This window comes from Camponotus vicinus, unplaced genomic scaffold (genome assembly GCF_025532165.1).
Source record: "Camponotus vicinus isolate PSW18456_S1 unplaced genomic scaffold, iyCamVici1.0 SCAF_1, whole genome shotgun sequence".
NCBI lineage: Eukaryota > Metazoa > Arthropoda > Insecta > Hymenoptera > Formicidae > Camponotus > Camponotus vicinus.
Genome location: NW_028141945.1, coordinates 28,676,034 through 28,702,017, shown reverse-complemented (window position 1 = coordinate 28,702,017; position 25,984 = coordinate 28,676,034). Strand labels below are relative to the sequence as shown.

Below are 25,984 nucleotides of genomic sequence, written 5' to 3'. Positions count from 1 at the left end.
GTATACTGTAGTAAAGATTAGAATTATTCAGGAAAATATACTCGCCAGATTACTGCGAGATACTGCATCGTTGTATCTGTGCATCGATTATGAAATAGTTTATATATAATCTCATATGTTATTTAATATTTTTTATAATGCATAATATCATACATGTCTATAAAACGTTGTCAGAATTTGGTGATCTTTCGAAATGACTGATCATAATTGTGTGCAAATATTATACATTATTAGCTTTATTAAATATTAGTGGAGATAGAGCAATAAGTATAGTTCATTTTTACAACTACATACTTTTTTAATCATCAATATAATTTAAATATACAGTAAGTCATTAAATATAAAGATAAAATATATGTATATACTTATCCCGAATGTTGTAAAATTCATACATGATAACTGTTATAAATTCAAAAATAATTATATTATTATATTTATATATTTATAACTAATTTTAGAGGATATTATTCGCGTTTTCTCTTTCACTCATAAATTTTACAATCAGTTTGTAATTATCGGTCATATATAATGTCGAAAATTAATTATGTTTCCATGTTGAAAAAAATATTGTTTATACACACACACATATACAGGATGGACCATTTAAGTTGATAATGCGAAATATCTCAAAAACGAAGCGTTGAAGAAAGAAATATTTTAAATAAAAGTTAATTGACTTTAAGGGGGCCATAAGATGGGGTCATTGGTTTGACCTTGAAAAGTCGTTTGAAGGTCACGTAAAGCTCACCTTCAATTTTTTAAATGGAACCCCCTATCTTTTATTACTTATTTTTGAGCTTACCTCGAGAGCTTTCCAAAACACTATAATAAAGTATTTCTTCATCGAGTACTTTTCGAGTTATGAGGCTTGAAATAATTTCTTAATTTTACATAAACCATAAAATATCTAGTAAAATATTCATTTTTCGATTATCTTACCTTAATACCTTTATGTACAAAATAATGAGAGGAATCAATTGGTGTAAAAAAAAACATAGTTGTTTTTAAGAAAAAATTGTAATTGGTAATTGCAAATTATATATTTTTTCTTAAAAACAACTGTTTTTTCTTTACACCAATTGATTCCTCTCATTATTTTGTACATAAAAGTATTAAGGTAAGATAATCGAAAAATGAATATTTTACAAGATATTTTACGGTTTATATAAAATTAAGACATGATTTCAAGCCTCATAACTCGGAAAGTACTTAATGAAAACTAACTTAATTATAGTGTTTTGGAAAGCTCTCGAGATGAGCTATAAGAATATGCAAAAGCATATAGGGTGTCCCATTTAAAAAGTTGGATGTGACCTTCACGTGATCTTCACGTGATTCTTCAAGGTCAAACCAATGACACCATCTTATGGCCCCTTTCAAGCCATATAACTTTTGTCTGAAACATTTCTTTCTAAAGTGTATAATTTATGAAATATTCGACCGTTCCGGGACTTTTGGGACACCCTGTATATTAGGTGTATAACTAAGTTCCCGCCGCTCATAATTAAATGGCTCCAGCTGCAAATGTAGTGAAGTTAGGCAGTTGTCAATAAAATTGAGTGCGCAAAGATTCATTTTTTGTGAGAGATATTTTTTTAATCGATTTAAAATGAAACGTGATAAGTTGTTTTTTCGACATATACTTCTTCACTGCTTTGATTTAAATAAAACTGCAGCTGAAGCTCATCGACTGATTTCTGAAACAGTCACGGCTGACTGCTGCCAACAACAATTATACTGATTGAATGATGAATTGATGCGAAAAAGGCCAGTAATCGACGTAAAGTGATTCTTTTGCATGACAACGCGCGACCTCATGTTGCAAGAATCGTAAAAGAAACACTATTGGAGCTCGAATGCGAAGTTCTCCCGCATCCGCCTATTCTCCAGACTTGGTTCCATCGGATTATCACTTTTTCCTATCAATGCAACACGTGTTCGCTGATACACACTTCTCTAATTACGAAGAAGTCCAAAAATGCATCGATCAATGGATTGCTTAAAAAAACAAGTCGTTCTATCATCGCGGAATCCAATTTTTGCAAAAAAGATGGGAAAATGTCATAGAAAACAAAGGATTATATTTTGATTAATATATTAATTCATTTTCTTATTGAAATAAATGCATTTTTCAAGTAAAAAAACGGCGGGAACTTAGTTATACACCTAATACATATATTTTCAATAAATTACTTCAAACTCAGTTTTAAATCGCAAGTTATCTTCTAATATTATGTTTTTAGATTTCTCTATGATCGTGATCACAATATATATCTTAAGATTAAATTAGGGAATTCTTAGTAAGTAAATAATTTCTATTTTTTTTTTAGGAGAACAAATGACAATGCAAAATGATACATATTCATTGGATTGTATTGCGAACACAAGAATATAATTATTATCAGCTTTCCTTTTTCATTAATATTATAGTAGAAAAGCAGTCGATAAAAAGATAATCGCAATCAAATTACAAACGATCAAAGAAGTTATAGAATTATAGATCTTGTAACATTTCCATCCATATTCAAGCACACGCAGCGTATAATCGAATTCACTTAAATATTTGCTATATCTTTGGTTTTATGAAATATGTAATTATGATAATTCGTTCATACAATTGTGTTACTACGTATGCGTTTTAAAATCCACTATTCGTACACAATTACACGTTTTCTGTGATATTCATATGATGCAGTTTGAATCAAGCAACAAATAACGCGGTAGTGCTTTTTGGCTAGCGATCACAATAATAATTAATTGACTTCGAATGATCAATCTGATCATGTGTTGCCTGACGTCTTATTAGCTGCATTGCGTTTGTAATTTATGGGTCTATTCTGTAAGAAGATTTTCGCTCTGTAAGCTCTGTAACTTTGAAAAACGTAAAACTGTAACCAAAACGCTATTCTATAATGACAATCAATCTCTGTAAGATGTTACATAATTGCAAATTAGCACTGTAAGTTTACAGTGACATTTTTCTCGCTGTAAGCACTATATTTTAAGGTTAATAACTTGTTTTTTTTTAATTTTGACAATTTTAAGACACGATGAATGATCCAAATTTTGCAATATTTCTGTATTTTTTCTTGGAAGAAGATTACAACAGGTAATTTTAATTATATTCAGTATATACACAAACAAAGTAGTCTTTTTTATTAATTATTATTAATAATATTTGTTTCAAATCTTTTTTACTAGAACACATTTGAAATTTTACACGCAGACACAAAATTCTATAAATTTTAATACACAAATACGTTTTAATAATTAAATTAATTAATTATTACTAACTTTTTCTAGAAATTATATGCACTTGGAAAGGAAACTCATACAAGATTCGCAAAATCCATTTCAAATACCTGAAGAACAAATTATTAAATATTTCAAATTAACTAAAGATATATTTTATAACTTGGTGATTCAATAAGACCACATAGTGCACTTGAAATAAGAGGATCAAGAATACCATTTCATTTAAGAATGTTGGTCACATTATATTTTTTAAACAATGGATCATATCAAACAACAATAGGTGGTTATAACTTTAATTGTGTAAGCCAATCTGTTAGTAGATCGATATTCGAAATATGTACATTGATTACACAGAAAAAAAAAGTCAAATCAAAACTTATATACTTAAACTAACGTTCATTGTTTCGTATATACGCAACAATTTATAATCTTCTTAGAAGAATTTAATAATTTTAAATTTTAACAATATTATAGTCTTATTTTAATATTGTAATTGTCACCTCAAGAATATATAATTATTTAATTCTATTTTAAGAAAATTATAATCTTTGATTTAAAAATGTTATTTTCTATCTAACATTGTTTCTTTTCCATTCAAGAAAATTAAATCTTAAATCATAAGAATATATTTTTCTTAATTGAACTATATAAAATGGCTTCATTCAAGTAAGCAATTATTCAAGCAATTATATTTTTCTTTAATTAACGTAATATAATCTCATTTCAAGATTTCCATGTTAAAACTAAATATATTTTCAAAATAAGAATGTCCTTTTTTCTGTGTACGCGGCATTTAATGCCGCAATATGTTAAGTTAATGCTATTTTTCCAATATAAACATATTCTTACATATAGACACACGATTAATCGCTCTTGGATCGATTTTGTTCAGTCCTTACATAAATACTTACATAAATACTTACATAAATCACCTAAATATTACTTACATAGTGCAAGGTTATGGAGATTGTTATAGAATACCAAATATGTTATACTTACAGAACTCTGTATCTTCCGCACATAGTACAATGTAAGCTACATAGCTTACAGAGATACAGCGTTACAGAGTATTTTTACAGAATAGACCTAACATTTTTCTCTACAGAGATACTCGACGTTATTTAAAAAAAAATTAAAATCTTTAAAAATTGTTTGACGAAAAAATTATATATGTATAAAACAAAAATAGTTCTATATATAATAAAAATAATTATATGTATATATAACTGTTTAATGAATTTTATTAAACTTCTTATATTAATTTATTTCTGAGTATCTTCTCTTTGGATAAGAGACACATTTACTATACAGGGTGATTCTGAACAAACATTTGTCTTTAAAATATCAAATTTTTGAATGAATTCTAAGATGATTTTTCCTTTTGCAAAATTTTGCCCGGAGCTTAGTTTTTAAACTATAAAGGAAAATAGTTAACTAATTACGGAACGGGTAGGCAATCAGCTGATCAGCTGATCGCAGCGAGTGCCCCACGTAATCGCCTATATCGCGCCGTCCCTGCCTCCCTCTCGTACTCGTTCCGTAATTAGTTAACTATTTTCCTTTATAGTTTAAAAACTAAGCTCCGGGCAAAATTTTGCAAGAGGAAAAATCGTCTTAGAATTCATTCAAGAATTTGATATTTTAAAGACAAATGTTTGTTCAGAATCACTCTGTATAAAAAGATATTCTGATTATAAGAAAAGTAATAATGGATTTAAAAAAAGTGATATACGTTTTCTGTGACATTCATATAATGCAGTTTGAATCAATACGTAACGCGGTAGCGTTCTTCGTTTTCCGATTCGATTATTTTACTGCATATTTTCAAATCGAATTATATTTAAATAGTCGAAAAATAGAATGATAAAGCATCTCGTATGAATTATATTTGACTCTAACAATAAATATTATTAAAGAAATCATGGTAATTATGCATTTTACGGATGCCCTCACCGATTTCAATGATCTTGACATATGTTGTGAAGCTCACTCTCCTGAGTAAGTATCAAAAGGTTTTAAGTGTCGCCCGTTTTATTAAAAAGTTATTAACAAAAAAAGTTTTACGAATTATGTGCAATTTTTAGACATTATGTATGTTTTAAGAATCAAGGTGAAATATACATGCGTGGAAGTATCCAGTAGGATTTGAATTTCGTTTTATCTTGCAAATATACATGCGTGGCTACAGTGAATTCCGCCCCTCTACGGGGGGGCTCCACTTCCGGAAGGTATAACCTAACCCAAACCTATTTCTGATTTAAAACTAAAATTTGATTTGGGGTGAACCTTGCTTTGCGTGAAAAGTTGCAAACCCACGTAAACTTTGTTTTATCTTGCAAATTTAAACCAAATCAGAAATAGGTTTGGGTTAGGTTATATCTTTCGAAAGTGGAGCTCCCCCGTAGGGGGGGGGGCGGAATCCATTGTCTCCAAGCATGTACTTTGCAACACAAAGCAAAGTTTACTCTAATTTAATGATGACCTTCGCTATATATTGAACATATATTCCATCAAATGTATCTTTTTAAGCATACATGCTGTCGCAAAATCATATTATATTCATTAAACTTTTTTCGTTAATAACTTTTTAATAAATAGTGAGTGACACTTAAAACCTTTTGATTCAGGAGAGTGAGCTTGACAACATCCCACACAGCACGAATGGCTATTTGTCGACTGATAGTCGACATTTTTTAGTCAGCTTAAAGTCGTCTTTTTAAGTCAACGTTTAGTCAACTATTTCTAGTACAGTTTATTGTCGACTTTAACTATCGACTATGAGTCGACTTAAGGTCGACCATTTTCAGAAAATTAAAGTCGCCTTTCGGCAAAACGAAAAGTCGATTAAATTAGACATTTTCAATTAAATTAAGCATTTTCAAAGACTTGATTGATTTAATTTCATTATTCTTTAATTGTATTATATGTGACAATAGAAATATTCATATATTTCCACGAGCTTCACGCCTCGCCGCTAGGTGGCGAAAAGGAAAACGTCTAACTCGAAAGTGAAATTCATCTAAGATAGTAATATAAGGCCGCAGCACAGGTCCCACGAATCACGGCTTATCGGTCAAAGAGCGCGGACTATTATAGCCGCATTTCCTTTAGCAAAGACTAGCTTCTTTTGCAAGGAGCTTCAGAGCTCCATATAATTAACCACAGACGGTTAATTATTTTTTAATTCCATCATATAAGTGCCTATATACAGAACATTAAATGAATATCCATCCAAAAATAAATATCAATATATACGTAATAAAAAATGTGTCTTTATATTTATATGATAAATATCCACTGAATGTTGTACAGATATTTATAGGATATTGGATTACATATTTTGTAGATATTTATGAAACCTCGAATTGCGGACATTTGGATATCTACAGCATCTACAATAGCTATTTTTCATATATTCGTGGAAATCTTTAAGCCTATGAAGAATATCTAGTGGATATCTAATACCAATTATTTTCCGTATGGGAATTAAATCGATCAAGTTTTTGAGAAATGACATTAAAATAAAAATTTAGTAGTTAATGGACATGATATTAAATTGACTGAAAATTGACTTATAATCGCCATAAAGTTGACTTCTAACAAGTAACACTACTCAAGTGCCATTCGTCGATATTCTTGAAACTTTGCACACACGTAGTACATCGAAAAATATTAAACACGTGTTTTTTTATTTTGGCTAACAAGGCGTTTTAAGGTTAGAAAACGCATTCGAAAGTTTAACACCATTTAGCACAATGCTAACTAACGCTACTCATGAGTGTCATTCTCTTACAGCTTTTACGACATTTCTCTATCATAATTTCATTGTCTGCGTGTTTTTGAGATCGCTAATGACGATTTTGACATTAGTTTAACGAGATTCAGAATGGCAAATACAAAATGGTGGATAAAATCGCAGAAGTTTCAAAAACTTTATTTAACGCCACTTGCGAAGTTTATTAGATACATGATTACGATTTTGGCAACAGTTATATCAATCTAGAGGTGGCGGATGAAAAATCCCCGTAAGCAAAATGTTAGCAGTATGTCGGCAGACTGGTAACAGATTTAATCAAAGTATATCAGCAGACTGACATCAACTGCGTCCTCATTCAGCTTATATTCTGCTGACAGAGCCTGCTCACAGAATCTGACAGCAGATTGGTAGCAGAAATCCAGCAGGATCTGTTAACATGACTTGATGCTCGATTGGCGGCAAAAACCGAGCAGAATCTGTAAACATAATCTGACAACAGATTGTCGGCAGAAATCGAGCAGGATCTGCGCACGCAATCTGATGGCAAATTGACAGCAGAAACCGAACAAGATTTGGGCTTACTTATATTAATGTTGTATAAATGCAATAAAATTGATTATTACAGGTGCTAAATAAGAGTATTATCGGTGAGTTATCGGTTAATTACAATTTTTTCTGATATGACATAATGTATAATAATATATGTTATATTGTAATTATTCTCACATAACGAAGGACTAGTTCAATTTATTTAAATTAATAATAAAGTAAAAGTAATTTAATTTATAAAACGAGATATATAATTTATTTAGAATTAAATTCTTGCTTCAAATAGGCAGTAAATGAATAATTTATCATTTATTCTATTGATTCCAATCAGTTTAATATTCTGAATCTCATCTGCTTGTATCAGATGTCAGAAATTAGAGTGATAGAAATAGTTACTATATTTTTGATCTTTTATTAATAATCGCGACTTTATATATATTTTTGACAGAGATTTGATTGCGAGAAAGTATGTCACATAGCGGTAAACGAAGGAACTATCGAATCATGCAAACCCTGTTCTGCTTCTGCCGTCAATCTGCTATCAGATATTGTGTGCGCAAATCCTGCTCGGTTTCTACAGGCAATCTGACATCAAATTTCGCCGCACAGATCCTGTTTCATTTCTGCCATCAATCTGCCGTTAGTTACATCAGCAGGCTCTACTCGGGTTCTGCTGACAATTTGATATCAAATTTCATTGCGCAGATCCTGCTCGATTTTTGTTACCAATCTGCTGTCAAAATTGCGCCGCACAGATCCTGTTCAGTTTCTGCCATCAATGTGCTGTTAATTATATCAACAAGTTCTGCTCGGTTTCTGTTGATAATCTGTTGTCCAGTTATGTGAACAGATTTTGTTATATTTCTGTTGACATTCTGCCGACATCACATGATATATCAGAACCTGCATCAATTCTGTAATCTTTCTGTCGACAAAAATTTGTAACAGATTACCTGACAAGATCTGCTTTAGCAGACTTGGCTATTGGGGATTCAATATGACGCATCCAAATGGCGGAAACTGAAGGCAATGGGAAGGTCTACTCAGCCAGTGAAGGCAAGATAGTGGTACTATACCCGACCAGTGAAGGCAAGATAGTGGTACTACCCGACCAGTGAAGGCAAGATAGTGGTACTATACCCGACCAGTGAAGGCAAGATAGTGGTACTACCCGACCAGTGAAGGCAAGATAGTGGTACTATACCCGACCAGTGAAGGCAAGATAGTGGTACTATACCCGACCAGTGAAGGCAAGATAGTGGTACTACCCGACCAGTGAAGGCAAGATAGTGGTACTATACCCGACCAGTGAAGGCAAGATAGTGGTACTATATCCGACCAGTGAAGGCAAGATAGTGGTACTATACCCGACCAGTGAAGGCAAGATAGTGGTACTACCCGACCAGTGAAGGCAAGATAGAAATTTGACCCGGCCACTGAAGACAAGGTGCGGCCTTCTCCATATACTTGAATTTTAATTCCCCATATCTTGCTGAAAAAGAAAAGGATGGAATTAAAAATATTGCCTTCATTTCACGTATCTTTTGCAGTAGTGAGGAGAAGCATTATAGTCCGGAGCAAAAAAGTGTTGTATACATAAAGATTCGTTGCACCAAGCGTATTTTATGATGGAAATGTTTGTGCAAAACCTACAGTGTGTACCACAATTCTCGAAGCAGTATTCCACAGGTGTTGCACATTTTTCTGGTTTTTCTGAAGTATACCCGCTTTTCCACCAAGCGTATTTGAATAAATTTACAAATTTTGGTGATGAGAACTGGTTATGAATCAATGACTGAATCTTTAAGATGTTATTCCTCAAATGTAAATTGATGTCGTAGTTATATAGTATGATTAAGTCCGAGAAATGTTTAAGAAAGTTCTTCCATGGTCTGAATATATAAACATCTAATGGCTGGATCATACCAGTTGTCCCTGCGGGAATAGTTAAAATTTTGACTCTTACCACGCTTATCTATAACATCGAACTTTTCTTCCGTTTGTCCAGTCCAAGAGTCTAAACATAGAGCCGATGCTTCATTAACATTAGGCAAAAAAGCATCGACAAACCATTTTACAGCAAGATCTGATGAAAGTTTGCCAGATTTCGAAGTAAGCACAAGAATATTTTCAGCTTTATAAATATTGTTTCTGACGATCGGACCAAATTTATCTTGTGTCTCTTGTAACACTATTAGCAAAGGTGATTTTAAGACTCCACTTGCAGATATAAAAGGCTGTATAGTGTAGCTGTAAGTCAGTGAATTTATAGATTGAGCCAAGCATTCAACTTTCAAAGTACCTTTAAATGACAATGTACGCCCTGCATGTGATTCTAAATTAAAGCCTGATTGATCAGAATTGAATACATTATTTTCTCCTATAGATAATATTTCTGATCTCACTGTTGCAACGAATTCATTACTCTTCTGTACGAGAGTTTCTTTACTCGTTATCTGGGTTTTCGTAACAAACTTGTTAATCTTTCTAGATACTATTCCATGTCTCACTTTGAAAGTATGGATCCATTTGGAAGAAGCAGAGAAGAGTTTATTTGATAGTTTAACATCATCCCTTGCTTTCAAAGCCCATCTTTTCAACTCTAAATCATGAACAGGTAGTGATTTTTCCATAGCATTTTTGAATTGATCTAAAACATATGTACTGATACGAAACAATTTCTCATTTCTTGTGCCTCCCTCCGCTACTTGTGCTTCCCACCTGTACAACTTTTTTTTATCTGGAACCCTCTTAAATCTACTTTTTACCGTACTAAAGCTCATGTTACCATTTTTAGCAGATCGCCAAAACTTGACCGCTCTGTTTTTATAATCAACGTCTATCTCAACTTTCAGTTTTTTATCATCTTGAACAACACATTCAAAGTCATCTTCAAAATCGTCATCGACTTCAACAGCATCAAGTATTACGCTGTCATCATTATAACACAATGTTTCGTAAGTTTCAGTGAACACGTTGGAACCAACAGAAGATTTAATGAGATCTTCCAAATAAGCTGCAAATGATCTTTCATCTTCTGTCACAATCGATTCAACATCATACTGCGAATCACTGAAACTATGTGTTAGTAAACGAAGAATATTTTTTGGATTCATAGACATGTTTTGATGAATTTTTTCGAGAAAAACGCAGAGAAAGAATAGTACTTAATGTTATTACAATTAATAACAAATAGTAGACGTGGAAACAGCTGATGAAAACCTATTTGTTGTAAATTGTATTCAAAGAGATACACAATGTAGAAAATATTAAAGCCTGTGAAAACGGCCGATGAAAAACTAATTGTTATCAATTGTAGTTCGAAAATACGCAATGAAAAAAGATAATACTTCGTGAATATAACTTATTGTAATCAGAAGCTTGTCGTATTGCTCCCTGATTTCAACCTTTAAAAACGATTGATGAAACCTTATTCGTTATGAATGGTATTAGCAAAAGTTGCAATAATGATAATGAAATGCGGTAAAAATATAATTCATTTTGACAATATATGTGCAAATTGTGGTATCGTAAGCATGTTAGGCGAAACTTGAACATATAAGTTACCATCGGCCGTTCTGATTACTATATGTCAGATTGTATAATTGGAAACATTAAAAAGACCTAATAATCCTGTCTTCATAAGGTTCAATTTCTTAAAATTTCGTGATTTGCTTATTGTTTCCGTCATTTGAAAGAAGGGTGTTAAGAAGTTTGCCCACCGATATTTGCCCAGTCACATTTTTGACATCCTTCGTAAGACTACTATTAAATTTGCCATTTTTCACCAGCCTCTACATTGATATAACTGATGTCAAAATCGTTAGCGATCTCAAAAACACGCAGACAATGAAATTATGATAGAGAAATGTCGTAAAAGCTGTAAGAGAATGACACTCATGAGTAGCGTTAGTTAGCATTGTGCTAAATGGTGTTAAACTTTCGAATGCGTTTTCTAACCTTAAAACGCCTTGTTAGCCAAAATAAAAAAACACGTTTAATGTTTTTCGATGTACTACGTGTGTGCAAAGTTTCAAGAATATCGGCGAATGGCACTTGAGTAGTGTTACTTGTAAGTCGACTTATTAGCTGACTGACAGTCGACTATAGTCGAGTCATTTGTTGGCTGTTAGTCGACTTTAAGTTGACATTCAGTCTCCCTGGCAAAAATGAGACGTTTGTTTGGCGTTTACATGAACGTTTGTGGAAGTTCGTCGAGAGTTTAAAAACGATTAGTAAAGAGTTTGTAGAACAAAAATTGCAACACTGCAGTGTTTAAAAGACGTTTGTACGTTATAGCGTAAACGTAAACGTTTGAAAAGTCTGAGTAAACTCTGTACACGAAGATGTATCAACGTTTACTGAACGTACTCTGAAAAATGTTACCTCAGCATTGCAAAACTTTCATGTAACATTATATAAAGAGTTTGTAGAACAAAACGTTTCTTCGATTACATAAATATACGATTTTAAGAAATAAAATAGACGCAGATACATTCTAGAAACTAAACGTTTCTTTTCGTATTCTTATATAATATTTTTCAACGCATAGAATCCGTTTTGTTTTATGCAAACGTAATAAAAACGGATATCATTATCATATATTATACGTTTGTATAAAAACCATAAAAATTAAAACGTTTATTTGATATACTTAGGCCCAGTTCCACAACTCGAGTTAACCCGAGTTTAATACGTTAAACTGGGTCCTGATTGGTCCATTCGCCACTTAAACTCAGGTTAACTGGATTGTGGAACTGGGCATTATACCACATTTATACTAACTTTACGTTTAATAAATGTTTAATATTCCATCATGTGTTTATTGGGTAAATCTATCACATTTAGACCTCCCGTAAATACTTGATTTAAACGTATAATATACCATCATGTGTTTATTGGGTAATAGTAACATTTTCTTAACATTTAAAAGAAGTCATTTTGCAGTACTCTTTTAGATGACATTTATAAGAAGTCATGCTACAGTATTCTTTTAGATGTCATGTATATGAAGTCTTTTTTTCCTCTAAAATCGACGCATTAGAGGACTTCCCTGGCGAAAATAAGAAACTTTATAAAGCGTTAACAACCGTTGAGTGAGGGTTTTCTGAGAGTTTATATGCTTTTCAAACTTTGTAAGAGCACTTACATAACGCTGTTGGGTTTTGAATGCTTATCAAACGCTGCAGTGTTGCAATTTTTGTTCTACAAACTCTTTATATAATGTTACATGAAAGTTTTGCAATGCTGAGGTAACATTTTTCAGAGTACGTTCAGTAAACGTTGATACATCTTCGTGTACAGAGTTTACTCAGACTTTTCAAACGTTTACGATTATGCTATAACGTACAAACGTCTTTTAAACGCTGCAGTGTTGCAATTTTTGTTCTACAAACTCTTTACTAATCGTTTTTAAACTCTCGACGAACTTCCACAAACGTTCATGTAAACGCTAAACAAACGTCTCATTTTTGTCAGGGTTACTGATATCATTATGTTATCATTCAGATGGCGTTTTCAGACGTCCAACTCTTAAACCTTAGTACTTTTAGAACTCTTTTTGATAACTTATTGCTCACTGGGAAGTTAAGAATGGCTCGCCGCGTAGCGGCAAGCGAAGAAACACGTGCCACATACTATTATGTCTCTTTTACGTCATCTTTTTCGACAAAGCGAAAAGATATCTTTATAGACATCTTTTCGTTTTGTCGAAAAGTTAACTTAAAAAAGACATCTTTTCGTTATCTTTTAGTATAATGTGCTGTGTGGGAACATATACATAACGCAGAATTTCGAGATTTGTTCAGAGCCGCAAAAGTAATTTTCCCGACAGTCTAAAGGTTAATAATATATTAATAATAAAGAGAGAAAGAAAATAAAACCATACACAAAACTTATATATTTATATTAGAAATTTCCCACACAGCACATTATACTAAAAGATAACGAAAAGATGTCTTTTTCAAGTTATCTTTTCGACAAAACGAAAAGATGCCTATAAAGACATCTTTTCGCTTTGTCGAAAAAGATGACATAAAAAAGACATCCCACACAGCACATTATACTAAAAGATAACGAAAAGATGTCTTTTTTAAGTTATCTTTTCGACAAAACGAAAAGATGTCTATAAAGACATCTTTTTGCTTTGTCGAAAAAGATGACATAAAAGAGACATAATAGTATGTAACAATAGTATGTGTTTCTTCGCTTGCCGCTACGCGGCGAGCCACTCTTAACTTATCTCGTATTTAATATTTATCACGAAATGTATATAAAGAATTAGTAATTAATATAAGATCTGAAGCATATTTTTGCCTTTTACGAGCAGTAATGCCAGAAAGAGGATACTGCTCTCACGCATCAATCAGAGAGAGCCATATACATGTGCTACGCAGAATGATTGTATGCGTGTAAGATGCATCCTTTTTCTGACATTACTGTTTATCAATTTAATTTCTAACAAATTGAATTTAAAATAATTTATTTAATAATCTGGATTCCTTGTTGGGAGAATATTAAACAGATTATTAGAAATTAGGCGGATAAATGGGAGAAATAGCCCATTGCGTGTATTGAAGTATTCCTACTACCGAGTGTCGATAATCTATAGAATGAATCAAGTCATCTTTTAGTCATCATATGGACAAGACTAAAAAGTCACTGAATTCGGGTCATGAGACGACTTTTAGCCATCTTTCCGTCGACTTAACGATGTCAGTAAAAGATGTCTGTGATAAAAAAATGTCCAGTTTTAGTAGTACTTTTAAACGACTTGGTGCTGTGTGGGTCGTTTCGCGAATAATATGCGATAATCATTAATGTAACGATAGAGCAGTGCGAAGAAATTAAGGAGCAATCATTTTATGTTAGATATATTTGCCGTAAACTATGGAAAATATGTTTTTTCAAGAAAATGATTGGTTTTACTTGCAAATATATTATAAAAAATTAATAATACAAATGGAGCGATTAAATATTCCGATAGAGCAAGTGAGAAGCAATTATTTTACTAAAAAATCAATAGGAAAAATTGATTATTTTCTGACAGATATAGTTTTAAACAATAGTGCTGATATATTATGTTTGAATATTGGCGCCATTGCCAATGCGGCCGTTAAGCCATAGTTCCGAAAGGCGGCCGATAGGTGGCGACGTCGTCATTTGTGAAATGATTTATTTTTTAATTTCTGATAAAAAAATGTAATAAATCATTAAAATAACGATGGAGCAATGTAAAGAAATTAAGCAATCGTTTTATACCGGATATAATTGCCGGAAACCATTAGAAATATGTTTCTGAGTGAAAATTGTAAATTTTACGTTTTTTGCAAATATTAAAAAAAGTATTAATTTTAGAAGGGGAGCAATTGTTGATTGGGACGGAGCAATTAAGGAGCATTTGAGCTATAATTTATTTAAAAAATATGAACTTCCAGCGCTAACTTATTTCCGGTCTCTGTTAATTACTTGGTGAATATACACTCACGCAAGAAAACGGGCCACTAAATTTTAACAAAATTTTTTAACATCTTTCAATAGCAACAAATCAGCAAAAAATCACCGTATTGAGATGAAATAAAGCTCAAATTAAACTGTCCTTTTAAAAACTAAAAAACCAAATTCGAGTAATAAAAAATATTTTACAAAATTACGAATGCTGAAAATAGATTTTGAGAAATAGAAAATAAATTTTTTTTTAAACTGCTGCATTGCTCAAGAAAATCGACTCCCTGTTACAAACATGTTTTTAAGCTTATTTATTTAACAAATCTATATTTTAATAAATTTTCTACGATCTTTTTTGATAAAGTTATACCGTTTTGAAAAAGATATTACAAAATGAAATTTTTCTTGTAAAAATTTGCAATTCAGAAACAAATTATCATGGAAAACTTTAGAGAGAAAATTGATTAAAATATGAATTTATTAGGAAATAAATAAACTTTTAAAAACCCATACATTTTTGTAACAGGAAACAAATTTTTGAAAAATTTTTGTGTCAGTTAAAAAAAAAATTGGTTCTCATTTCTCAAAATCTATCTTCATCGTTCGCCATTTTGTAAAACATTTTTTGTAACTTAAATTTGTGTTTTTGCTTTTTAAAAGAAATGTTCAAGCTTTAATTTGAGTTTTGTTTCATCTTAATACGATGATTTTTCACTGATTTATTGTTATTGAAAGATGTTAAAAAATTGTGTTAAAATTTAGTGGCCCGTATTTTTTGTATGTGAATGTAGATATGTGGATAACATATGTGTATATCTAGTGAATATCTCTGGTAGCTACTTAGTGGATATAGATATGTGGATGATATATATACATCTATTAGTTATCTATCTATATATATATATATATATATATATATATATATATATATATATACATCTATTAGTTATCATATAGAGGATACGGACCTCATATAGACATTTAGACATTTATTAGATATCTATTAAATAAATTTTTCCGTGTGGAGAATGCATATACTTTAATCTAAAATATAATTGAGTTATAATTATATATTTAAAAAAAGGAATATTCATATATTTGAAAATAGAAATTAATATATAGTTTTTCGTAATGATTATACATACATATATATATATATATATATATATATATACACACACACATATACAGGGTGACCCATTTTAACTTAGGCAGCCAAATAACTCAAAAAATAAGCAAGATAGAGAAAAATGTTTTAGACAAAAGTTGTATGGTTTCGAGGGGGCCATAAGATGGTATCATTGGTTTGACCTTGAAGAGTCATTTGAAGGTCACGTGAAGGTCACTTCAATTTTTTTAAATGGAATACCCTATATATTTTTGTACATTCTTGTAGCTTATTTCGAGAGCTTTCCAAAACACTATAATTAAGTACCTTTCCGTTAAGTACTTTTTGAGTTATGATGCTTGAAATAATTTCTTAATTTTACATAAACCGTAAAATATCTTGTAAAATATTCATTTTTCGATTATCTTACCTTAATACTTTTATGTACAAAATAATGAGAGGAATCAATTGGTGTAAAGAAAACACATAGTTGTTTTTAAGAAAAAATATGGAATTGTTAATTGCAAATTACATATTTTTTCTTCGAAACAACTATGTGTTTTCTTTACACCAATTGATTCCTCTCATTATTTTGTACATAAAACTATTAAGGTAAGGTAATCGAAAAATGAATATTTTACAAGATATTTTATGGTTTATGTAAAATTAAGAAATTATTTCAAGCCTCATAACTCAAAAAGTACTTAACGAAAATGTACTTAATTATAGTGTTTTGGAAAGCTCTCGAGATGAGCTACAAGAATGTACAAAAATATATAGGATGTTCCATTTAAAAAAATTGAAGTGACCTTCACGTGACCTTCAAATGACTCTTCAAGGTCAAACCAATGATACCATCTTATGGCCCCCTCGAAACCATACAACTTTTGTCTAAAACATTTTTCTCTATCTTGCTTATTTTTCGAGTTATTTGGCTGCCTAAGTTAAAATGGGTCACCCTGTATATATATAGGGTGTCCCATTTTAAGTGTCCACCCCAAATATCTCTCTCATTTTTGATTTTAGAGAAAAATGGTTCAGACATGTTTTGTATGGTTTCGAGGGGGCCATAAGATGGTACCATTGATTTGACCTTGAAGAGTCATTTGAAGGTCACGTGAAGGTCACTTCAATTTTTTTAAATGGAACACCTTATATATTTTTACACATTCTTGTAGCTCATCTCGAGGGCTTTCCAAAACACTATAATTAAGTTAGTTTTCATTAAGTACTTTTCGAGTTATGAAGCTTGAAATCATTTCTTAATTTTACATAAACCGTAAAATATCTTGTAAAACATTCATTTTTCGATTATCTTACCTTAATACTTTGCACAAAATAATGAGAGGAATCAATTGGTGTAAAGAAAACACATAGTTGTTTCGAAGAAAAAAAATGTAATTTGCAATTAACAATTACATTTTTTTTCTTCGAAACAACTATGTGTTTTCTTTACACCAATTGATTCCTCTCATTATTTTGTGCAAAGTATTAAGGTAAGATAATCGAAAAATGAATGTTTTACAAGATATTTTACGGTTTATGTAAAATTAAGAAATGATTTCAAGCTTCATAACTCGAAAAGTACTTAATGAAAACTAACTTAATTATAGTGTTTTGGAAAGCCCTCGAGATGAGCTACAAGAATGTGTAAAAATATATAAGGTGTTCCATTTAAAAAAATTGAAGTGACCTTCAAATGACTCTTCAAGGTCAAATCAATGGTACCATCTTATGGCCCCCTCGAAACCATACAAAACATGTCTGAACCATTTTTCTCTAAAATCAAAAATGAGAGAGATATTTGGGGTGGACGCTTAAAATGGGACACCCTGTATACAGGGTGAGTCATTTTAAGTTACCCACCCCAATAACTTTTTTATTTCTGAATGTACAACAAAATGTTTCAAATAAAAGTTGCTTGACTTCGAGGGGGACAGAAGATTGTGGCAAAAATTTGACCTTGGATAGTCATTTGAAGGTCACATAAAGGTCACCTTCAATTTCTTAAATGGAACCTACTATTTTTCATTGCATATTCTTGTAGCTTATCTCGAGAGCTTTCCAAAACACTATAATTAAGTACCTTTTCGTTAAGTACTTTTTGAGTTATGAGGCTTGAAATAATTTCTTAATTTTATATAAACCGTAAAATATCTTGTAAAATATTCATTTTTCGATTATCTTACTTTAATACTTTTATGTACAAAATAATGAGAGAAATCAATTGGTGTAAAGAAAACGCATAATTGTTTTGAAAAAAGAAATGTAATTGTTAATTGCAAATTACATTTTTTCTTTCGAAACAATTATGTTTTCTTTACACCAATTGATTCCTCTCATTATTTTGTACGTAAAAGTATTAAGGTAAGATAATCGAAAAATGAATATTTTACAAGATATTTTACGGTTTATGTAAAATTAAGAAATTATTTCAAGCATCACTCAAAAAGTACTTAATTATAGTGTTTTGGAAAGCTCTCGAGATAAGCTACAAGAATATGCAATGAAAAATAGTAGGTTCCATTTAAGAAATTGAAGGTGACCTTTATGTGACCTTCAAATGACTATCCAAGGTCAAACCAATGATACCATCTTATGGCCCCCTCGAAACCAAACAACTTTTATTTGAAACATTTTGTTCATTTGTTATTTGTTACATTCAAAAATAAAAAAGTTATTGGGGTGGGTAACTTAAAATGGCTCACCCTGTATATATATATATATATATATGTGTGTGTATATATATATATATATATATATATATATATATATAATTAATATGTATATATAGTTTGAAATTAATTAAAAATTAATTTTTATTGTCTATAGAAACGTGAAAAATACGTTTCCTTATAGTTTTAAAATGTATCTATAGAAACGTTTCTTATTAATGCTTTACGATGAAAAAACATTGGATACGTTTTAGAAACGTATATAAAATGAACATGTGCTACCTAAGACATTTATCCTAAAGAGAGAAATAATCTTGTGACAGGGATATTAAACATATTCTGAATAATGAGAGCATTTAGAATCGTCGTGTTCCAGTTTATTACTAATAGTGTTATGTGTTAAATATAAAGGCACAACAAACAATGAGTACTCTTCACTACTTTCTAGATATGGTACGTTTCGTACATTGCCTTATATCGCGATATGCGAATAATAATACCACGCTAACAATCATTATAGAATTATTTTCGAAGATAGAGAAAAACATCATAACATTAACCTAAATCTTTGATCTCTCGAACTTAAATAATTACATTTATTCACAACCTTACAAGAAAATTGCTCAATGTATTTATCCCTTTCTCACATGAACACGATGCAATTAACATTCATGTTGACAATTCGTTCGGGATTCGATTAAATAAATTTATATTAATATCTATATAGATATTACGCATATAAAGTTCTCAATATGAAAACCTTAACAAGTTCAAAAAAATTTTCTTCATAAATTCTTCGATATTCTTGCTTTAAGGTCTATTATCTCAATGTATACAATTTTCGCTATTTAATATTTTTTTCTATTTCAATATAGAACAGTGATAAATACATTTGATGTCGCTCGTAAATGAAAACATCATCGAATCATAAAGAATTTCATGTTGCTATAACATACATCTATTATATATATATATATATATATATATATATATATATATATATATATATATATATATGTATGTATCATGTAATGTTTCCTATTAATCGATATAAGATTATTCTATCGACGATTTGATCCCGGAGTAATTCGAAATTAGGCCTAAAACCTATGTATTATACTTATAAAAAATTCGAATCATCGCGATCGTTTGTTTTGGAATGTTTAATGTCATAGGATAAAAAAAAAATCGCCTGATTTTTTGCTGTGACCTATATCTCATCATGGATATTGAAAAATTTGTACTTTCATACTCTATTTAAGAGAAGAATTGTGTTCTCAAGAGTATGTTACACAATCAGTTATATCAAATTTATAAAGATTATGAAAGTTTCATCAAACATTTGTTCAACAGTAATTACAATGGTTATAACTAAACTACTACAAACTAATTACTACTACAAACTGAAGTACAAGATTTTTTCTAACATTACCCTGAATAGATTATATATTGTTGAGCATGGTCCTTGACTTGATAAATTATACAATTTTATCGAGACAAATCGATTAGACAAAAAAATTTTAATATATTGTCAATTTTTTCATACGTATATGTGTGTGTGTGTGTGTGTATGTCATAATTTATAAGAATATAAAAAAATAATATGCGAAAAAATTATATTTAAATACAAAGTTTTGTTTATACTGTAGTTTACCTGCTGTAGTTATTATCATTATTATATATCAAGTAATGTGCGTGAAGAGAAAGCTTACGATGGATGGAAAGGAGAATCACTATCGAATTATTTGGCGAAATATTTCGATGTGTTTAAAGAAACATTGGACGAATGAAGGCGCCGCGACGGCGCTGGACTAACTGGAGCCGACGGAGATGGTCCAGTGGGTGTCGTCGGCTTGGAGCCTCTTCTACTCCGCCTTAAAGTTGAGTACGGACTGGTACCTCGATTAACATGCTCGTGAGCATAAAGTAGCACCCCGATGTCTCGATTACCTGCCTCGAGAGCGATCTTTAAAGCCGAGCTGCCATCGACGTCAACGATAGACGGATCGCAATCCGGATGCGCGAGAAGCAATCTCACGATGTCGGTATGGCCATGTTCCGCTGCGCACATCAGGGCGGTGCTACCGTCTTCGTCTTGGATATTAACGGCCGCTCCAGCATCTAATAGTAACTGCGTCATATCTTTACGTCCGTGCGATACCGCTAACATCAATGCAGTTTGTCCATGCTTATTAAAAATAAGAAAATTATTTATAAGAATATTTGAAAAAACATAAAAATATTTGAAATGTTAATATGAAATATCAATATTATTAAAAATAATATTAAAAATAAAAACAATATTAAAAAAATATATATTTAGAGACAACAGTTTTCCTATATTTAATAGTAGAATTCTCCTTAATAATAGTTAAAGAGATTTACCAATTTTGCACGAATGTTGACATCAGCAAGTTGGAACAATCTATTCGCCACAGAAGCATGTGTGGAATTTCTGACTTCAGCCAAAGCAGCCAACATCACAGCTGTATAACCAGCCACATTTGCTTTGTTAATATCGCAGACCTTGGAGTCTAACAGTATAGATACTACATCAAAATTGCCATGAGAAACTGCATAATGCATCGCTGTGTTACCACTGGTATCTGTCATGTTAACAATGTATTCCAGCAGAGTACTAGAGCACTCTTCAAATCGGTCCAAATAATCTTCAACATCTAATGGATTTGCATTAGATGTACTGGATATCTTGAACCATTCTTGCTGTATGATATTAGTAGCGTTTTTAAGCTGATGAGTAATGTTCCTACTGGGTGATTTTTTGATACTGTCATTGAGCACTTTCATGGCAGCTTGCATCTCTTTTGTAGGCTCAACTTTCTTCCTTAGTTTATCCTGAATTGGTTGAAACAAAGTTGATTCTGATAGCTCGGACTTTTCTTCATTATCCTCCTTTTCCATACTACACATCTCTTTTGATGCGATTTTTTCATGCTTGTTTTTCTCAGTTTGTAATTGCTGAAAATTGCTAGAAAAATTAAAAGAAAACTTTTTTTATGTCTATTTAAGAAAGATGACATGTACAGATATAGATGCAAGTTATTACTTATTTAATAATATAAAAATATTTTTATTTTTTCTGATAATTCTTTGAACTTTTTATGCAAAAAATTGCTATATTTTAATTATTTCTGTAACCGGTATAACCCAATAATTGGTGCAATCAAAATGTTGACAACTAAATGAAAAACCTTAAAAATTATGAAAGCTATAAATATATAAATTATATATATAATAATTATAACTATTAGAATCAACATAATATCGAAATATCTAAATTCAACGTAATGTTAGCCATATAAAAAATTAACGGTAAAAATATTAATCGCTATAAATAAAGATTAGCTAAATGGAAAAACGTATTACCCTTTCACGACCGGATAAGGATAAGGTAAAATATCAGTGACTTCAAGATCGCTGAATAAATGAGAGGCATTGCACTGAGGCGACGGCGACTGCTGTTGTAGCATCGATCTGTCGAGATCGAAGACGCGCTCACTTGTTTACCATAGTAAAACCGTCAATGTGACACGAGACACGCACCAATACGATATTTATGCCGTGATAGAATACTCGATGACGCTTACAGGACGCAAAAAAGGACAACAAATCGCTCGATGCACTCGACTAACTCGAAATATTACGTTATATACGCAGTTCGGGGTGGCGTGTGGCTGAGGCGGTAAGGTACTTGTCTGCCATGAAGTATGAAGGGTCTCGGGTTCAAATCCCGCTGAGGCAGGAATTTATTTCTGCGATATAGCCGCCCCAATCCCCCTCTTATTCCTTCCCCTCATCCTTCCCCCTTCCTTACTCATGTCCCTTAATTTGTTATATTCTATTTGATGTGAGAAACTCTGCTGTTTATTAATACTTTATTACCAGTTTACCGGATTGATTAGACTCTTATATTAAGGGGTCAGCGTTGGTCAATTAATTTAAAGAAATGAAGTGAATATACGCAGTTCTATTATTCATAATCCTTTTGCCGTCCCTTTTACCGAGAAACATCCCTCACAGTAAGGGCTCCTGCACATAGGACGCAGCAACGCGTTACGCGTGGCGAGAGGCGACGCGATAACCAATCAGCAAATACGTAACATCCGCCGTGCGTTAAAGTTGAACTCAATCCAACTTTTGCATTGGCTTATCGTGTCGCCTCTCGCCTCGCATAACATCCCAGTCGACACAATTACGTGTTCACTATATAACAGCTATACATTTCAATATCACATTTTATATAACGTGAAAGTTGCTGCAATGTTGTAGTTATATTATAATTTCGCCCCTTTTCAAAAGTAACGGTGATGATACATTTATGTTACAAATACATAACCGAAAAACATAGTTGCTATATATATGTTACATACTTACTTGAAAATACTGCAGTAATGAAAATCTACAATATACGTAACGTAAACTATAGATTTACAATACTGGCAGTGAATTTCGGAATGCAGCCATAATATAACATCTATGTAGTTTCAACGTTTAAATTCTATATAAAAATAATATTATCATATAACTGATTAATGATATTGATTTTACGTTGCTGCAATATCATACTGCAATATTGGTTATATATTGAAGCACCACATGCTTGTTATGTAAATAATATGTTGCATTCGTACATTTATATTACATAACAGGAAGCGATAAATAGAAGTAACTGTGATATAAATATCACAAAACATTTGTTATATAAAGTATTACTCCCAAGTTATATAGCAGTAACAAATTGTGTCGACTGGGATGTTGCCGCATCTTGTGTACAGGAGCCATAAGCTTTGATCGCGGAAATAACAGATGGCGTGAATTGTAAGTCGAGCAGGAAGAGTAAAGGCCATGGCACACAAAAAAACGTAGGCTGATGGCAGAGAATGAAATGTAAGCGCTTACATCTGTCGTAGTCATGGACGTAAAGTAAGACAGAGAAAAACGTATACGTAAGTTGCATGTACATTTTTCTCTGCCTTACTTTACGTCCATGACTACAACAGACGTAAGCGCTAACATCTCGTTCTCTGCCATCAGCCGTAAGCAGTGAAACGTAGTCAGTAAGCAAATTGACCAATCATGATTGAGCAATAAGGCAGCCATATTAAAACGTAAGAAAACGTAAGAATTCCGATTGGTCGGTTTCCTTACTGACTACGTTTTACTGCTTACGTATTTTTGTGTGCCAGGGCCCTAAATCGGATTCAAAATGATATCTTATTTATTTACAATCTTGAAGTTTTTAAGAGGAAATTTAAAAAATAATTTATGATTGTGATATATACTTCAAAGAATTAAAAATTATAAATTATAAATTATAAATGTGAATTCGTATATATCTCAACATATTTTTCTACAAGATAATGTGTCCTCGTAAGAAAATCTTAATACTTAAATTAAGCCTTAATGATTAAATTTAAAGTAAATTTATTTTGTAATTTAATGTAAAATTTATAAAATTTATTTTTATAAAATAATAATAAATAAATTTATTAAGTATATTTAAATATTATGTATTGTTAAGAAATTTTATGTTTATCAGATTAAGGGGATGCCGGAGTCTTGTTTACCGATAAAATGTTATATTTCATTTTTGTCCGAAATCTTTTTATTAGTTGCACAAAATAATAAATGCTCCTCCACGATTAAAGTACATACAGAAACAAAGCGGGAACCTTCTGATTTTATATTAAAAATTTTAAAAAATTGAAAAATCGTAAAAAGTAATCATAACAAATATCATGTAAATATTGCAAATATTGTTATGTAAATCATAACAATATTTGCTTAATATAAAAGTTTTGCAGTTTGTATGCACAAAATAACATAGGTTTCCGCTAGAGATTGTATGAAGGAATATAAATGAACTTTTAGAAATGAGTTTAGAAGGCTAATGAAAAAGATTTTGGTTTACCGAAATCTTTTTTATTAGGCTTCTAAACCCAATTCTAAAAATTCATTTATATTCTTTCATACAATTTCTAGCGGGAACCTATCTTATTTTGTGCATACAAAGCAAATATTGTTACGATTTGACCCCAGAAGCCGATAAAAAACTGTAATTTTTCAATTTTTTCTTAATTTTTAAAATCAAGAGGTTCCCGCTTTGTTTCTGTATGTACTTTAATCGTGGAGGAGCATTTATTATTCTGTACAATTAATAAAATGATTTCGGACAAAAATGAAATATGACATTTTATCGGTAAAACAGGACTCCGGCATCCCCTTAAGAATCAATTTTGTGATAAACGTTTTAAATTTTTAATTTCTCACATAAGTGTAAAAGAGAGAAAAAATAATCCTAAATTACTAACCGATTACTACTGTCGTATTGCTCCTTGTTGTCTGTATCGTATCTTATCACACCAGCAGCTGATATTTTCGTATACGTATCTTGACGCTTGAACTGCTTCTTGTGATCACCGGAAATATTCAAGAAAATATGAGACGGTCTTGGAATCCTAGATACCATATTACTATTCTGATGATTCAGGCTGTTCTCTGCATTATTCGCGATCTGCTTTGCTAGACTCTTAATCGTTTCCTTGCAATTGTCGCAATAGTTAGCTGCACAAGAAATTGAGATATGTGGCCTAACGGAGTCACCAACCGACACATCAATGAACTTCTTCTTCGTCGTCGAAATGCCGACATCTCGGCATTTCGGCGTGAGGCCAAAAGTGTCAGTACCTCGAGTAATAGTTCTCACCAAGTCGTTCATTGTCACTGCCACCGATTTGTTGGCTTTCATTTTAATCCTCGTGTCGCCATAATTGAACGAATGACTCCTCGAGTTCATCGAATTTAGCGACACTGGTGGCTGCACCGTTATTGGGTCTGGTCCGACGCATACACTCTTGGTGGATGGATCAAGTTTGACTTCAACTCCAACCTCCGTCATCGATGGCTTGGCGGTTACGCTCACATGCGAACGCATCCTAAACAATTCAGTCACCTGGACCGCATAATCTCGCTTTTCAAATTTAACTGTTTCCAGGAGGCATTGAACGCTCTTAGAAGAAGTGTTTTTCATTAAGTTACTGCTATAACTTCTCAAAGCGTCCTCCACGAGCAATGTAGTATCCTCTTTCGTCAAAATATCCTTCATACTTAAACTCGTTGTTGTACCGCAAGAACGTATTTTCATTTCTTTCTTCGCTTCTGGCGGAATATCCT

The 25,984-nt window shown here is 31.6% G+C and overlaps 1 protein-coding gene and 1 long non-coding RNA gene across 5 annotated transcripts in view; one reads left to right on the top strand and one right to left on the bottom strand.

The window, feature by feature from the left end:
- Positions 1-2,621: 2,621 nt before the first annotated feature.
- LOC145977378 (uncharacterized) lies at positions 2,622-3,613 on the top strand. Its single transcript, XR_014440494.1, has 3 exons — positions 2,622-2,959; positions 3,046-3,109; positions 3,304-3,613. It is a non-coding gene; the product is annotated as an uncharacterized LOC145977378 (long non-coding RNA).
- Positions 3,614-19,145: 15,532 nt separating this feature from the next.
- Kank (KN motif and ankyrin repeat domain-containing protein 2 kank) overlaps positions 19,146-25,984 on the bottom strand; it is an 86,545-nt gene continuing 79,706 nt past the window's right edge. For all 4 annotated transcript variants that reach the window (XM_083100624.1, XM_083100705.1, XM_083100876.1 and 1 more), the window contains 3 exons: positions 25,123-25,984; positions 21,176-21,779; positions 19,146-20,978 (listed from right to left, as the gene is read on the bottom strand). The exon at positions 25,123-25,984 is cut by the window's right edge and continues 385 nt beyond it. In XM_083100624.1, the coding sequence (XP_082956750.1) occupies positions 20,532-20,978; positions 21,176-21,779; positions 25,123-25,984 (1,913 nt within the window). In that variant the 3' untranslated portion in view covers positions 19,146-20,531. The remainder of the gene's footprint in view (positions 20,979-21,175; positions 21,780-25,122) is intronic.